General features: G+C 36.6%; 2 protein-coding genes across 8 annotated transcripts in view; one reads left to right on the top strand and one right to left on the bottom strand.

The window, feature by feature from the left end:
- The window catches only part of ARMC2 (armadillo repeat containing 2), a 40,677-nt gene extending 39,690 nt beyond the window's left edge, over nt 1-987 (top strand). For all 4 annotated transcript variants that reach the window (XM_087913249.1, XM_087913252.1, XM_087913259.1 and 1 more), the window contains one exon: nt 634-987. In XM_087913249.1, coding sequence (XP_087769375.1) covers nt 634-752 — 119 coding nt within the window. In that variant the 3' untranslated portion in view covers nt 753-987. The remainder of the gene's footprint in view (nt 1-633) is intronic.
- The window catches only part of SESN1 (sestrin 1), a 55,012-nt gene continuing 39,102 nt past the window's right edge, over nt 672-16,581 (bottom strand). For all 4 annotated transcript variants that reach the window (XM_087913266.1, XM_026726637.2, XM_026726641.2 and 1 more), the window contains 7 exons: nt 13,465-13,647; nt 12,341-12,580; nt 10,707-10,854; nt 5,526-5,638; nt 4,616-4,806; nt 3,882-4,026; nt 672-2,675 (listed from right to left, as the gene is read on the bottom strand). In XM_087913266.1, coding sequence (XP_087769392.1) covers nt 2,589-2,675; nt 3,882-4,026; nt 4,616-4,806; nt 5,526-5,638; nt 10,707-10,854; nt 12,341-12,580; nt 13,465-13,647 — 1,107 coding nt within the window. In that variant the 3' untranslated portion in view covers nt 672-2,588. The remainder of the gene's footprint in view (nt 2,676-3,881; nt 4,027-4,615; nt 4,807-5,525; nt 5,639-10,706; nt 10,855-12,340; nt 12,581-13,464; nt 13,648-16,581) is intronic.

Below are 16,581 nucleotides of genomic sequence, written 5' to 3'. Positions count from 1 at the left end.
TCGTAGTACTTTACAGGCCTCTCTAAGCGGTTTACAGAGTCAGCAAATTGCCTCCAATAATCTGGTTCCTCATTTTATTGACCTCGGAAGGATGAAAGGCTGAGTCAACCTTGAGCTGGTCAGGATCAAATTGCCAGTAAGCAGTGAGTTAGCCTGGAATACTACAGTCTAACCACTGGGCCCCCATGGCTCCTGATATTACCAACCACCTGGATTGTTTTATTTTTTGTTTAAAAAGAAGCTGTTAATTATTTGAGAGCCAGTTTGATCTAGTGGTTAAATTGTTGGACTAGGAACACAGAAACCTGAGTTTTATTCCTGCATGAAAGCTAGCTGAGTAACATTTGGCTACTCATTCACTCTCAGCCTCAAGAAGGTGGTAGTGGCAGACTATCTCCAAAAATGCTGCCTAGAAAACTCCATGAAGTAATCAGGACTGAAGTCTTACTCAAAGGCAGGGGGAAAAAAAAACAATAGCCAGAACCCCTCAGGAAATTTATCTTTTTATGCACATTATTTTCTTTAGATTATTCTCTGTGTTGGTTGCAGATGCATCCAAATACATGTGTGAAAAACTCTTAAATTTAAGTTTTATTTAATGCTGATTGGTAGATATTCTTTTGCTTGCTATAGATGAAGAACTGGCACAGACTTACAGTTTTGACAGTGACTTAAGAGAATATCACAAACTTTATTGGGAAACAGAGTTCAAACCTGTGGCACAAAAGCTTCTCCAGAGAATTCAAAATTGAAAATCATTACTTGAGTTTCTAATACTGCATTTCAAGATGGGTGTTGAATCAATCAATGCACAAAATCACTTCTGCATCTGCTTTTGCAAATCATTTGATATAAAAACATTTCAGTATGTTTCCATTAAAAACACCTTTTAATTTTTCTACATAGCATGTACATTCATTGTAGAATTTTTCTTAAATTTCCAGTGGATTTAGGAAACATAAAAATAAACTAATTGCAACAACTGAATTGAGTATCTTTTTGATTTAACTTTATAATATGTTTTATATTTAAGATTTTATAAAAGATTGCAAAAATTAGTACCATGGTTATCAAGTATAGATCAAGGAATTCAGACAGCATTAATTGTTAAATAATTTTGTTAGGTTTTAATGTATAGAATAGCATTGCATTTGGTCAACAATTTCAAAATGAACTTTAGATGATTCAGACTAACATTCTCTACCCAATATTTTAAAAATATATTGAAAATCACAGTATAAATGCAGATTTTTTTTAACTTTGAAACAATTGTAAATGTATTTATGTGATAAGATTATAGTCCTTGTCCATTTATTGATAAGCCAATCTGGTAAAGTGAGATAGTTATTTGATTTCACAAATGGAATTCATAGAGCAGGTAATGAAATTTGTATTTTTAGCCAAAGCCAACTTTAAAATTGCACATTTGGCTTATATGTTTTGGATCAGCATTTGCCTTGCATTTTTGAATAAAGGAAATAGCAGATGCTTCCTGTTGAACTGTCAAGAATTGCAGTTTAACTTTTGTTGTTTTTCTCTCAAACACAAATTAGAAATTACATACCAGAACACAGCATTCATTTGTCTATTTTGTAATGAATGATACCAGTACTATAGTGTAAGAAGTCTGAAAAAAGAGGAAAGTGTTATTTTTTATTTAAACAACCCAGTAATACTAACAGACTTCGTACAAAAAGTATCCATATATTTTACACATGCATGCACTCACACTCGTATATCAAAGTCACTTATAGGTTTTTTTTCTTGTTGTTATACTGTTTTCTTGTTAAACTACATAAGCTGCTGCTTAAGGGGCAGGCTGTAGAAATGAGTGTTTTAGTAAGAAGCTATTTGAGGCCTGAACTGATATTTCAACACCTTTGATAGCTTCTAGGAATACTGAAGAAGTAAAATTATCTATTCTTGCTCTCAACTATTCAATTTTTTTTCCACAAAGTTGCAGATTTTTAAGCAATTTTGATAGTCTCACACTGCCTCAGTCTGAAATAATAAGACCAACATAGACAGCAAAAGATTCTCTTAACGATCAAAACTGTTAATGTAACATCCTGTTCAGCTCTGCATTATCAGCAAGGAGCTTCTCTAACATCACATACAATGTAGGCTCAGACGATAGCATTGCTTGCATTTCTTTATAGCTTAATAACTGGAATTGCTAGTCTCTTCATTTAACCAGCACATTCAGCAGCATCAAGATTTTTATAAAAACATTCACCCTTATATCAAAAGCAAAATTGTTATCTTCCAGATTCTTATTTATTTGTGACAATACATAAAGATTTTGGTAATTAGTTGTCTGCCAGAAGTCATTGCCTCCTATGCTAACCGAAGCAGGCTGGAATCTGTTTGATTGTGTCTCTGAACAACTGTTCTACCACCAACCTCATCAGCAGTAATATCCCATTAAGGAAGGAGCTGCAATAATACTAGTAGTAGCAGTAGTAATAATAATAAACATTATGGCACAAATAATTTCATGGCTTTTAGCCCCTGCTGGTTGAGAAGGCCCTTAATAAGCCCTGGTAAGTTGCCTCTGTGGCACCTTCGGTTACGACTGCCCAAAGTTTTCATGTCATGTAACGAGTAATGGCTCTCAGAGCATAAAGCAATTCAGCTTGCATCCGTGCTTCTATGAGAAGCAAATTGACGTGAACCTTAAAGAAAACAATAGGGGAAAAAAGTTGGGTTTAGTGTCTTTTGTGCATTACAGTATTTTAAGGCAGGCAGAAATGCTGCTAATATTTGAACTGAAGCCAGGCGGAAATCCATGAATATACTAGTGGCTGATGATGGCAGGAATCTTATGCAACAACCAATTAAGTGCTGCTCCATACAATAGCTATATGTGCAATATTATTAGGCGATCCTGGCTTTAGGCCTGGAATGACTTAATTCTTGTTACCAGGTGAGACAAAGTAGCTCTAATAATGATCTACAGCAGTGGTCCCCAACCTTTTTTGTACCAGGGACCAGTTTTACGCAGAAACACTTTTTCAAGGACCGGCGGGGGGGACACTTTTTCAAGGAGGGGAGGAGTCCGAGTTTGGTGGTTTGCTTGCAGACGCTTCATTACCTGACTAGATAACATCTGATGTTGTTACCTAGTCGGGTAATAAAACGTCTGCCAGCAAACCACCAAGTTCAGGGAGGCTCAGGACAAGTCCCTGCAGGATGGCTGAGAAGCCCCGCCTCTCAGCCCTGCCTCCCTCAGCCTCATCCCTCAGGTGTCTGCCTCGTTCCTCTCTTCAGTCACTCTCTCGCTCCTCCACCAGCCCAGGAAGAAACTGCTTCAAAGAAGCCGGCAGGGTGGCTTTTCCTGTCGGCGCAGCTCCTCCGAAGTGCCCGTTCACCCCCACCCCGCCGCCCGCGGTTCAATCCAGTGCTCCGTTCTGCCTGCCTGCCTGCCTGCCTGCCTTCGTTTCTGGTTGTTTCGGAGCAGCTTCGGCTGAGTAAAAGAGGCGAATAGTTATTCTCAGCCAAAGCTACTCCGAAACAACCAGAAACGAAGGCAGGCAGGCAGGCAGAACGGAGCACTGGATTGAACCGCGTGCCACTTGTTTCCGGCTCTAGGGGGCGGTGTTCATCTTCGTTACAAAGCCAAAGAGCCAGTGCTGTCTGAAGACATCTCCGTGGTCATGTGGCCGGCATGACTAAACACCGAAGGCACACGGAACGCTGTTACCTTCCCACCAAAGGGGTCCCTATTTTTCTACTTGCATTTTTACATGCTTTCGAACTGCTAGGTTGGCAGAAGCTGGGACAAGTAACGGGAGCTCACTCTGTTACACATATATATATACAGCATACATTATGCATGCATGCATGTATATATACATACATTACGCAAACATACAGCATACCTTCTCAGAATGTTTGAATTGCCTCCAGAAGCTATCGTACATTCTATTTGTGGTCCTCTCAGGAGCACACACTACAGTTTTGATATAAATTTTAAAGCTGCGGTCCAACAGCTGATTAATTTCACCATAGTCGTAATCATCATATCTATAATCAGGAGAACAAATATGTTCAGGTTTTCCATCAAACACATTATTGCCAGTTATAATAATTACTGTGCTATTGCTTGCTATTTCACAGCCGTATATTTTCTGGTAGATCTTAAGCTGGTTTTGCTAGAATCCCAATTGTAGTAGTACCCTCAGTATTTTTGTCCATTCCCAATATGTTGGAAATAGTACACATCCCCCCTTTTTTGGTGCTTTGCCCTGTTTCCCATCTTCTACTCAATGTAATCCTGTCCAGTTGCAGCTTTCTTAGTATCTTCCAGACATGGATTTGGGAGCAACGCAAGACCTTTGTTCTAGAATTACTTTTAGTTTTAGCTTTTTTTAGCTGGTTAGCTTTGTCAGTATACAAGGTTCTTACCTCAAGCACAATTGTTATCAAGAATTTGCCTTTAAAAGCATTTAATAAGAAGTTACAAATGCAATTATTTTTTTAACCAGTTCACTGATTGTATGCTCATAAGCTTTTGATGTAGGTTCTTAATATAAATTTCCATAATATGTGTTCAAGCAATATGGGGAACAAAATTTCCAAAATTAATAGATAATTAAAGCTGAGATGGACCAACCTTATTCCAAACATACAGTGAATGTAATTCCAGATTGCACGCCTAAGCATTGACGTATCCACATCTTTATGCATAGCCATTGTGTTGTAAGTCAAGTTGTAGGCAATTTGAAACTTCTCATCTATCAGTTGTCCTACATCTGGATAGAGACGATTTACCAGCGAATATCCGTGGTCTTCCCATGAATAGTCCTTAAAAGCAAAGCAGGTACATGGAAGCAAGTTCTCAAGAACTTTGACATAGTAGAAAAAAATATATTTTTCACTGCATTTTTAAAATCCAAAATAATGAGATAACTGCTATGTATTCCAACAGCATGGATACTCTTGTCCTCCACTTAGGAGCCACAATTGGGACAAGACTTTCCATTCCTAAGCAAGGTGTTTTTCAAGTGAATTTGTGCCTCATTTTATGAACCTTTTTTGACACGTTTGTTAAGTGAGTCACTGCAGTTCAGTGAATCACACTGTCATTTGGCTTCTGCCTTTGAATTTGCTTGTCAGAAGCCAGCTGGAATGGTGACTCCCCCGCTCCCCCTGCCACAATCCCAGGATGCCAGAACATGTCAAGTACCTGAATTTTGATCCCTTGACAGTGGGGATGCTATGACAGTTGTAAGTATGAGGGCTGGTCGCAGGTCATTTTTTTCAGTGCTGTTGTAACTTTGAAAGGTTGCTAAATGAATGATTATAAGCCGAGGGCTACCTGTATAGCTTTTAGTATATAATCCCCTATATACTGCCTGAGAATGATGAGTAAATGTCCAAAGCTGCAGGGCACCAAATGGCCTATGCTTGTTTTAAAGTTACAAAAAAAATACAGCGTGTAATTTATATATCTAATATTCTGTTTATACACCTAATATTCTGGAGAACACTTTAGATTTTGATACTGATAACATATGACTTACCTGCACACGGAAAGTAGGTACCTGCATTCCATGTCTTGAGAAATCTTTATAACCATAGCTAGTATCCTCAAAGTGACGAGATACATCTCTTGTTGGTGCTATTTCTTCATCTTCTGTTAAATATGTAACAAATACAGTAAATGTCTATGGAGATTCTCAGTCATCCAAATCATGGTTGTCCCAAAGGTGATTTTTTTTTTCCAAGAGGCAACTGGACTTTCTGGTACCAGAAAGTCCAGTTGATTCTTGGGAAAAAAAATCACCTTTGGGACAACAAACATGGTAGTTTTTAAAAAAAACAGCTTAAAGCACATTGCCAAATTATAATAACTTCTGTAATTAATCCAGGAAAAGCATTTTGCAGATAAAATATAGCTTCTTCAAAAATGCAGTACTGAAATTCTCCCCGTATAATCTTTGCTTTTAATAAGGATCAATACATGTTCATTGTATGTGTTATGAAATGGAGAGCTGCAACTTATTTGAATGTTGGTTATATGGTAGCAAATGAAAAACGGACAAGCTTATTTTCTTCTGTAATTATTTCAAAATATGAGAAAACTAAGCCTTGAGAATGAACTCCTGCTTAATTACTGTGAAAGGGGTCAATAATGTACACAGGACTAGGAATTAGCATCAAAGATCCTTGCTTACGATCTTAAGTGCCTCTCCATAAGCAGGTTGACAGGATAAAATTAATAGCCAGTCTACACACATATTAGAAGAGTTCACAGCTTGACTTCCGGTTTGACTCTCTTCGACGACGGACCGAAATCCGCGATCATGCCTGGTTTCGATATGTGCTCGCTGACAGAGCGCCCCAAGCCGGCTGGTTTCAGGGCTAAGCCACCCTGTAGAGGTGGTGAAGAGGGGGAAGACTGCCAGCAGGGTCGAGGAGAGCAGCATCTCTCCTCCCCAGCTGGCCATTACTCCCTTTTCCGAAGGCAGTTGCAGCGGTGGTCAGAAATGGCCACCTCAAAGAAGAACTCAACCAGAAAGAATGTGCAGGAGGAAGATAAAAAGAGAAAGTTTTGGTTGACTGGGTTAAACTGAAAAAACAACAATGTAAGGTACTCTGGAATTTAAACTATAAAAAATAACATTGTTCCCAAAGAAGATTTTGAAGCAGCGAAGGAGAGAGAGAAAGGAAAGGATTTGGTTTTTTTTTCTTCCCTTCCTTAAATTGACAGTTAAGAGACTTAAGCAAGAAATTGAAAAAAAATCCACTTTGACATTAATAGGCATTTAAGCTGAAAATAAAATGTCAAAGGGATAAGAAAGATTTCTGGAAACTTAAAAGTTTTTAAAAGCAGGAAAGGAGAAAAAAAGAATAAAAGGGCAGGATCTGGAAAAATGGAGGAGACTGCCTGAAATTAAGGAATGGAACTGGAACTAAAAGGAATTTACATTGAATCTAACATTGAATCTAACAAGATTCCTAAAAAATACATTCTAACTGAAACTTAGCAACAAAATAATAGAGCCCCAGGAAGAGAAGGTGGAAAAAAGAAGCAAGAGGAAACAACCTTGGATTATTTGGATTACTTGGTGATTTTTGGCTTTTGTATTTAAATGACTAAAGTTAATCGGGTGGTTGTTTAAAAGTGTTTAAAATGGCATCACTCTTGGAAGAACTGAAAATGGAACTTAAAAAACAGAAAGAAGATGCACAAGAAGGGAGAGGTTCTTTTGGCTTCATATTTCAATTTTTAGAAATGGGGATCTGGAACTATGAGAAACAACAAGAAACGCTTGCAGAACAAGAAGAATGGGACAAAGAAGAAGCCATCTTTAATGATCAAGTAATTTTATGTGGGGGGATAAAAAGAAAGGGGGAGAGAGTAAAAGGTTTAAGACTAGAAAAAACAACCAAGAAAAAGAATAGTTTGAAAGATAAGTATATTATTAGAAAGCAAAGAAGAGGTGATTACAGAAGAGAGAAGTAGAAGTAGAAAGACAAGGGGGTAAAAAGGGGAAGGAGAAGAAGAGGGGGAAACAGGAAAGGAAAAGAAGTTATAAAAGACAAACAAAATATAGAGGAACAGGGAAAAGATATGATTGAAACCACAAGCTTGTTTAGAGATAATGGGTGAAAATCTAATTGTAAAAGGGACTCTGCAAAGGTACATAAGATAGTATTGTTATATTACAAATAAAATTATTTTAGAAAATATGATTAAAATGATGGATAAAATATTCACTGTATGGAATGTGTGGAATGTTTGTTAATAAATAAATGAATTAAAGTGAATGAGAGAATTAAAGTAGGAAAGGATGGGAACATTTAATTATTAATATGGGGAAAAACAGAATTATAGAAAGTTGATAAGTGTTCACAAAAAAGTATGATATTCAATTGAAAAGAAATGTTAAAGATGTTAAGATTTTAATGAATATTAATGACAGAAATGAATTGGAATGGAATGAGTGCTTTATTTACATACATACATACATACATATGTATATGTATGTATGTATGTAATCTTTTTTTAAGTATATAGTGTGTATTTTAAGAATGTACCAAGCAGAATACAATTGGAAGTTATATATTGAATGCTATAATCTTAAAGGTATAAACTGAAGCTTAAAAATCAGAGTTGAATGGATAAAATTAAAAGATATAAAGGTGTCATACTCCAATTAGTAACTACAGAGGAAAATTTGTTTAATGAGAAAAAGATAATATGAAATTGAAACAGGACAGACAAAAGTATAAATATAATGATTTAAATTGAGATGAGATAATTAAAATAAAGTTGAGAAAATTAAAAGAAGGGGAAAATTGTAGAAAATGTAAAACAGTAATAAGATATGGAATAGAACACAAGAATGAGCATGAAATTGAGTTTGTGTCTGTATGATGAAGTGATAACTCAGGACCATGCTATTTTCGAAAAAAGATGTTTTATTTGTATTATTATTATTTTGTGAAAACCCAAATAAAATTTTCTTTTAAAAAAAATGTTCACAGCTTTAGTGGCAATGAACCAACTACACAAGCTTAACTGTATGGTAATTGCTGCTACTGCAATTTTGAGGCTACAAGTTCACTACTGTAAATACATCTGAATATAAAAGATTTAGTTATTCTCTCAGGCTGGTTGCGAGTATCCTTTCTCATGTTGTTTCTGAGAGCTGGCAGGCAGTGAGAATGAGCCAACTGAATAGAAGCCTTGACTTTTGGACATGCCAAAATATACCTACTGTTTGCAATACACCCTCTTCCTATCTATATACTATTTTTCTTCTTAGGCAATTATGTATTTTTACATACAGATGGGGCACCTGTTGCTAGGAAGATATTTGCACAGCTTTATTTGGTACACCCATTGCATCTTTCCTAGATTGGAGGGGCCTGCCAGACCTCACTCATTCTCTAGTCAACTCGTGGCTTGATTGCTATAATGCATTCTAGGTGGGCTGCTCTTGAAAATGCCCTGGAAGCTTCAACTGATCCAGAAGGTAGTGGTGTGAGCAGTGCTGGGCATGCATAGATATGCTCATGTAACCCGTCCACTTCATGACTTGTACCGGTTGCCAATTTGCTTCTGGGTGTAATTCAAATGCTGGTTGATGCCTATAAAGATCTACATGTAATAGGTCCTGATTGATCAGTCAAGTATTTTGATTTGATTTGACATTTTTATCCACCTATCCAGTCTTTCCCAAGGCGTTAAAAGATATCATCGCAGGATGTAATTTGTTCCAAGTAAAGCTGCCTTTTACAATTGACTAATGGCGATTTTGTCAATGTGATGGTTTTCAAGTGGTGCCCCAAATATTTTGGGATCTATCACTATCGGTACTACTTTTGCTTTCTTTTATCATAGTCATTCTACTTCTATTTGTAGGTCTTTTGTATTTTGTTATTTTCTCCAGTTTCTTTCCGATTCTTACCCTCTTGATTTACTGTAACATCCACTTTCTAGATTTTTGTGTTGTTCTTACTGACAATTGTTAAGTCACTGTGGTTATTATACCTCCACACATGGAATTGTCATTTTGTAAATGATGTAAGAGCAGATTTCTGGTTTTCAAAGTAACATTTTCAATACTTCCTAGTGCTATTGAAAACTTATTATGATATGGAACACAAAATCATTTTTATTATTTGATAAGAGATATTTTAAGCCCATAGAGAGTCTTCGGTTTAAAATGAAATAACTGAAGTGCCAAACTTGCTGGTCTGTTCCATTGAGCTAATGAATTCACATTTATTTATTTATTTATTTTAAAAATCTGTTTTGTCCTATTAGTGCAGCTTTCCATGTTTTAAACCTCTTAAATTTTAACAGATTAATTTTAAGGATGATTGTTATAAAATGACTGTCTGTTAAACTGGCAAGCGCTAGTGTGACAATTTGCATCATCTGCTTGATACCATTACACTAATTATGCCACTTGTGTTAATTTTTCATTTGCATAATGGTGCTGTTTCACAAATGACAAATTATATTATTTACTTTGTGTGTGTAGTATTATGCAAATGATATCAATTTGTGCAGAAAATTGGTCTGATCGTTATAAAATCTTTTTCATCAAGATAACTCAAGATTTCACTGTATTTACTAAATCTGGTGTTCTTTTAAGTTCCCTGAATTGTGAGTCACACAGCCAACAGATACATTAGTTGGAAATTTTGTGGCTGGAAACCTAATACTTTTGGAAGGCAGCAGTTTTGCGCCATCTGACTTAGGGTGTGCAAGTTTCCCATTTGTGACAACCTGAATTATATTTTTCAGCAAATCTGAAGACTCCATTTAGTTAACATGTTGTATTTTTCACGTTGATGAACTGATGGACAAACTCTGATAACTGGCACTTTTTTTCTGGATTATTTTTCATCTTGCTTAAAAAAATCTGACAGGTCTATGCTGAACTGTGAAATATTTAACAACTTTTTGAAGGACAATTGGATTCTTGATTTCTTAAAGGAAGTAATGCCAGGCCTATATTATACTGAATATATTGAATATATTTTAGAGTGTGCTGGATTGAATGTAGGTTTGGATGATGATGATGATAATTCTGATTCATTTTTATCCCTGGTTTTAGAAGAGAGCAGTTATTGTTACTCTGACGAACTATTTTTGTTACAGAATAATGAGGAAGTATAAATATCGGAACTGATAAATATACATGCGAAATTAAAAAATAAAGAAATATTAAATATGTTCTGACCTGAGCAACCCACCAACATACTTTCTCTCTTCTCCTTCTCAAATCGGGTGGCCTTTTCCTCTTGACTAGCTTCAACATCGTCTCTGCATTCCTGTATTTGCTTCATTTTTTCCATAAGTGCTTCTACTTCACAGGAGGGCTCGGGAGTCTTTAATAGCAACAATTTTAAAATTTGCAATGTAACACCGATACGCTATTATGATAAGGACCAGATTTTCTATTTTATACCTAATATAGTACTTGCAACTTTTTTAGAATGCCTATGTATAGGATTAAGAAAGCAAATATAATTTTTCTAATGCTTAAATTAAAGGAACATTTTTCTTTTGCATTGTAAATATGTGGGAATTGTTTTACCACTTGAAGGAATTTTTAAATGTTCCAAAATGAGAATATGTAAAGTTGATGCATAAGTGTACATACGGGCAGGAATTGTTAGCAATGGTTTATTAGTGTGGCTAAATATCCTATAATTGTGATTGCTATAATATGGCTAATTCTTTATTTTGAACTCGTTAGAACAAATTTTAAAAAGGCTGAGGCCTTGCATTATTATTAATAAAGTCTCAACTGAGTGGCAAATCATGTTTCTAACTGATATACAGTATTAGTAACAGTATGAAAGGTGCAGCTGAAATAAAATGTTATGTTCTAAATTACATTCAAATTAGATTGCCTTCAGCCTAATATGGCTCTTCCCACACCCCTGACTTCCAAAAATTTTATCTGAATTTCTTTCGGTATCCCAGGGTCCATGTGTTCAAACACTATGGTTTAAAAATCATACAAAAGTTTCTTCCAATGGTCAAGTAATAGATATACTCCATTTCAGTGTGCCCCTTTATGGCATCCATCTTGCATTTCTACAGAGATTTACTTGATAGTTTAAAGTAAAATATACCTGGGGTGCCCACATTGCAGCCCTGGTCAAAAGGGCCCAGCAGAGATCATACTACCTGAGACTTCTCAGAAAACAACAACTGAATGAAAAACTGCTGTTGACCTTCTACCGCTGCACCATAGAGAGCATTTTAACATACTGCGCCTCTGTATGGTTTGCCAATTGCACAGTGGTAGATAGGAAAGCACTCCAGAGGGTTAATGTCATTGCCCAGAAGATCATTGGTTGCCCTCTCCCCTCTTTGGAAGAGCTTTATAGCTCCCACTGCCTTAGGAAAGTTCAAAACATTCTCAAAGATCCATCTCATCCTGGGAACCCCTTTTTTGAACTATTACCATCTGGCAGATGGTACAGAATAATAAAAACAAGGACAAATAGGCTGAAAAACAGCTTCTATCCCAGGGCAGGAGCTCTCTTGAATTCTGCTATATAGTGCAGTGTTGGTGTGGTGTTGGGGGTTTCTGGTTCAATGTGTGAAGGGTGAAGGATGTGGTTGTGTTTATTTTCATGGTCATGGTCATGATGTGCACTGAAGATGGTGTTTGATTTCGTTGTACGAAGTGTAATGACAATAAAGTAAACTAAACTATTCATTTTCTCCACTTAAAAAAAAAGAAGGGGGGGGGTTGAAGGGAAGGAGGGAAAGTTGTACAACTTTGCAAATATACACCACAACAAGCAGATGCCTTCTAAAAAGGCCAACACACTCAACCTTTCAGAACATAATACTCACTGTAATATCTGTATCAGGGGTATGCATCTTATATTCATCATGATTGCCATTTGCTATATCACAAATGCAATAACCATCAACAGAGAGCAGCCTGAAAGTATGGCCGCCATCACAGTGGATCTCTGGATTGATTCCACAGCCAAAAGTGAATGAAGCAAGGGAGTGATAGTGTGTGAGGAGTACTACAGCATGGACCAATTCTGCCAATGACCAGCTGTGTTCTTCAGTTTTTAGAAGTTGCTTTAAAAAAAAAGGCAGAGAGAAAGAATGTAATCATTACATCAAATTCTGTTAGGCCCCAACAACTAACAGTGACATGTGGAGTTACTTCTGAGAAGTTTCTTTATTGTTCACCTACAGGCAGACTCTTGCTAGTTTAAAGCAACTATCTGCATAACTATAGAGTAAATGTGTTCTGGGAACTATTGGCAAACTTTTCAAGCTCCCCTGCTTTTTTGCCCTCTGTGAAGCAGTCCTTTCCTTCTGGGACTCCAGACTATATTCCACAGCAAACTTATAATCATCACATTACAAGTAATATCACAAATATAAATGCACAGTGGATCAAAAATATTACAGCAAGAGACTAACATTAAGCATGCTCCATTCTGAAGGGTCCTTTTAAAATGCAGAAAACCATGTTAAATACTTGATAGCTCTTTTTTTCATTTGGCAGCTATGAGAATTATACCGTTTATTGTTCGTTCTATAGATCTAGGACAATAATGTAATTTAGAAATAAAAGCAGGCAGTGGTGAAGAATGACTAAGCACAAAGTCTATGCAGGAAATGGAGTTTGAAACAATATATTTTAAATATTTTAAAAGTCAAACAATTTAGTCATTAGTGCTACAGGACTCAAACATTTTGGAGAGAAAATATAATCAAAACAGATACAATTTTGCACTTCTGGGGAGAATGGATGATCTTTTCTTGTTTCATTTTGAGCTGGTAAAAACAAAAAGAACCTTTTTTTAAAAAAAAATACTGCAACAAGTGATGGGGAAAAAACCTGCTGATTTGGAGACAGATTGTGCAATAACTTAAATTGAATTATGGACCAACAAATAATGGCAGCCATTTCAAAAATATATGATCATTATAGATTCAAGAAACACCCTTACTTCAATATGTTCCTTTGTAACGAGCCAGGGTCTGTGTGCCAATATTTTATTCAAATCACCCAACTTCTGCAACTTTTGAGGTGCATTTTCTAGACCATTCAGCCATTTAGGATCTCCTCCAACTTGTAGAAAATAATTGACGTGAAGGTTTACCAAGTAAGAGCACTGATGTCTTGCTGCAGCCTAGAGAACAATGTGCGAACAAGAATTTATGGAACAGAGATGTTCCATAGTCATTTAAAAATGTAATTACAAAGAACATGGCTTAAGTAAAATAAAATAATGCAATAAAACTGTACTAGAAAAAAAATTATGAAAAAATCATGCATTCTTTTAATTTATTTCTTTTTTTAATACACCTTATATGCAAAATCAAAATTGAAAAGAAACACGGTGAAATGGATTAAATTCGAAAGCAACTTGCAGAGGCAAATCCTATTATTTTCAGGAATGAGTTAGATTTAGGGTGAACTGCAACTCCCTCATCTCTCATTAATGATCCCACTGATGAGGATTGATGGGGAATAGAGTTCAGTTTCATCTGGCAGGCTGTATGTTGATCAGCCCTGATTTAAGGATTGTATTGCTAGAAAGAAACTTCATTGATTGAAATGATATCCCAATTTTCCTCTAAAAAGCGTTTGCACATGGTGGCTTACAAAACAGAATCACTGTTGGAATGACTTTTCAACAAGCTGAAAATAGCAAGAACAAAACCACAAAGAAGTGCAACCAACACCTAAGTGAGTCAAATACATTGCTTAATCTTTTGGGGCAATGACTATTCTGCATTTATTGCCTAGGCAATCCTAAGCAATGAAATGTTACTGTTGATCTTCAAGTGATCTCTGTTAACAGTTTTACAGAAATGTCAACAAACAAGAAAAAAATCACCTCCATTGTGGGATCCAGGCTAAAGGGTTACATAGGAGCCTCTTAAAGTATATTATCAAAATTAAATCAGATCAATAAAATACTCTATCTCAGCAAGCTTCTCGCAACATGGTAACCCAGAAGATACATTTGGTATCCAAAAATCCGAATAAACTACATATTAATGCATTTAATAAAAAAGTTATATATTTATAGCATTTAAATCAAAAGTTACCTTCTTAGCTATGTTAAGTAGGATAGAGTAGAACTAACCATATACAACACTTAATAGTTTGCTACTTTTACATCCAGAATATAACAAGCATGCATGTGAACAACCTCAATGAGCCAAGAATCGTGTTCATATTCTCAGGATGCGAAAATGGTAGGGAACCTTTAATCCCTGTACTAACAACTGCAAAAGATGCCTATCTTATCTTAATATGGACTGTTAAGTCAGAAGGAATTAAAATGACATATAGACTGGGTGAAACCAGGCTCAATAGCAGTAACTGTGAGAGGGATCTTGGAGACTTAGTGGACAACCAGCTAAATATGAACCAGCTGTGTGCAGCAGCAGCCAAAAAAGCTAATGCAATCCTAAATTGTATTAACAGAGGGATTCAACTGAGATCAAGTGAGGTACTAATACCACTCTATAAAGCCTTAGTAAGACCACGCCCAGAAAACTGCATCCACGTTTGGTCACCACATTATAAAAAAGATGTTGAGACTCTAGAAAAAGTACAGAGAAGAGCAACCAGGATGATTAGGCGGCTGGAGGCTAAAACATGAAGAACGGCTACAGGAACTGGGCATGGCTTGTCTAGTGAAGAGAAGGACCAGGGGAGACATGATAGCAGACTTCCAATATTTGAGGGGCTGCCACAGGGAGGAAGGGGTCAAGCTATTTTCTGAAGCACCTGTAGGCCAGACAAGGAATAATGGATGGAAATTGAACAACGAGAGATTCAACCTGGAAATAAGGAGAAACTTTCTGACAGAGAGAACAATCAACCAATGGAACAGCTTGCCCTCAGAAGTTGTGGGAGCGCCATCACTTGAGACTTTCAAGAAGAGATTGGACTGCCATTTGTCAGAAATGGTGTAGGGTTTCCAGCTTGGGTAGCGGGGGGTTGGGTTAGATGACCTACAAAGTCCCTTCCAACTTGATTATCTGTTATCTGACTTTATACAAAAAAAAAATGTCTTGCAAACTGGTCATAGAAATGGAAGACTATGTATCAATGCAATAATGCAAAAATTTGTTATTTCCTATTATCCCTATCATACAATAGAGACTCACTGTAGAAGAACCTATTGCTGGGAAAGATGGAGGGCAATAGCAGAAGAAGGGGATGACAGAGAATGAGGTGGCTGAATGGAGTCATTGAAGCAGTAGGCGTGAGCTTAAATGGACTCGGGGGATGGTAGAGGACAGGAAGGTCTGGAGGAACGTTGTCCATGGGGTCACGATGAGTTGGATATGACTTCGCAACTAACAACAACAATAAAGACATTATTACTGAGATATAATAGTTCTATTTTGGTTTGAATTCATTCAAAACTGCACTCTATCACTTTAATTGTTTTATATACCCATTTCACTATCAAAAAGTTTTCAGGCAGAAAATTTTCTTAGCTTTATGGTGTTAGAGGAAAGGTGAACAAACCATTACCAAAGTTACAACCCAAGCTCCTATAAGAGGAGCTGTGTAAGAACATTATTCAGATATGCATACACTGCAGCAAGCCCATACAACAGAACAAGAAAACGGAACGCCTATGCAACATCTTCCAACAAAATGAATATCAATGCAGCTTTATCAAAAAGTTCCTGACTACTCAACCAACTGGACTAGAGCATAACCAACACAAGCTATGAAAAGGATAACACTATTACAGCAAAAAATTTCAGAAACAATCAGCAGGACTATTTCAACGACACGGCATTACCATAGCCCACAAATTAAATTAAATTAAAGCCCTCCAAAACCTCTTAAGTAAACCAAAACAATGAAGAAGAAAAAAACATGAAGGAAAAAATGGAAGTCATCTACTACATTAGTCACAAACCAGTGGCCGGGGACCACGAATAATTTTTGGTGGTCTGCGGAAAAATGTCACCCCCAAAGCATCTCCCAAAGCAATTAATCCAGGCTGCGCAAGAACACAAGGCGTGCATCGTTTGCATTTTGAACAACACGAGGTAATGAGGGGAAGAGGGAAAGGGCGGAGGGGGGA

The sequence above is a fragment of the Pseudonaja textilis genome, chromosome 1 (assembly GCF_049901715.1).
Source record: "Pseudonaja textilis isolate UNSWEBS1 chromosome 1, rPseTex1.2, whole genome shotgun sequence".
NCBI classification, from domain to species: Eukaryota; Metazoa; Chordata; class Lepidosauria; order Squamata; family Elapidae; genus Pseudonaja; species Pseudonaja textilis.
Note: the sequence above shows the minus strand (reverse complement) of the source record. Positions and strands in the feature narration are given on the sequence as shown.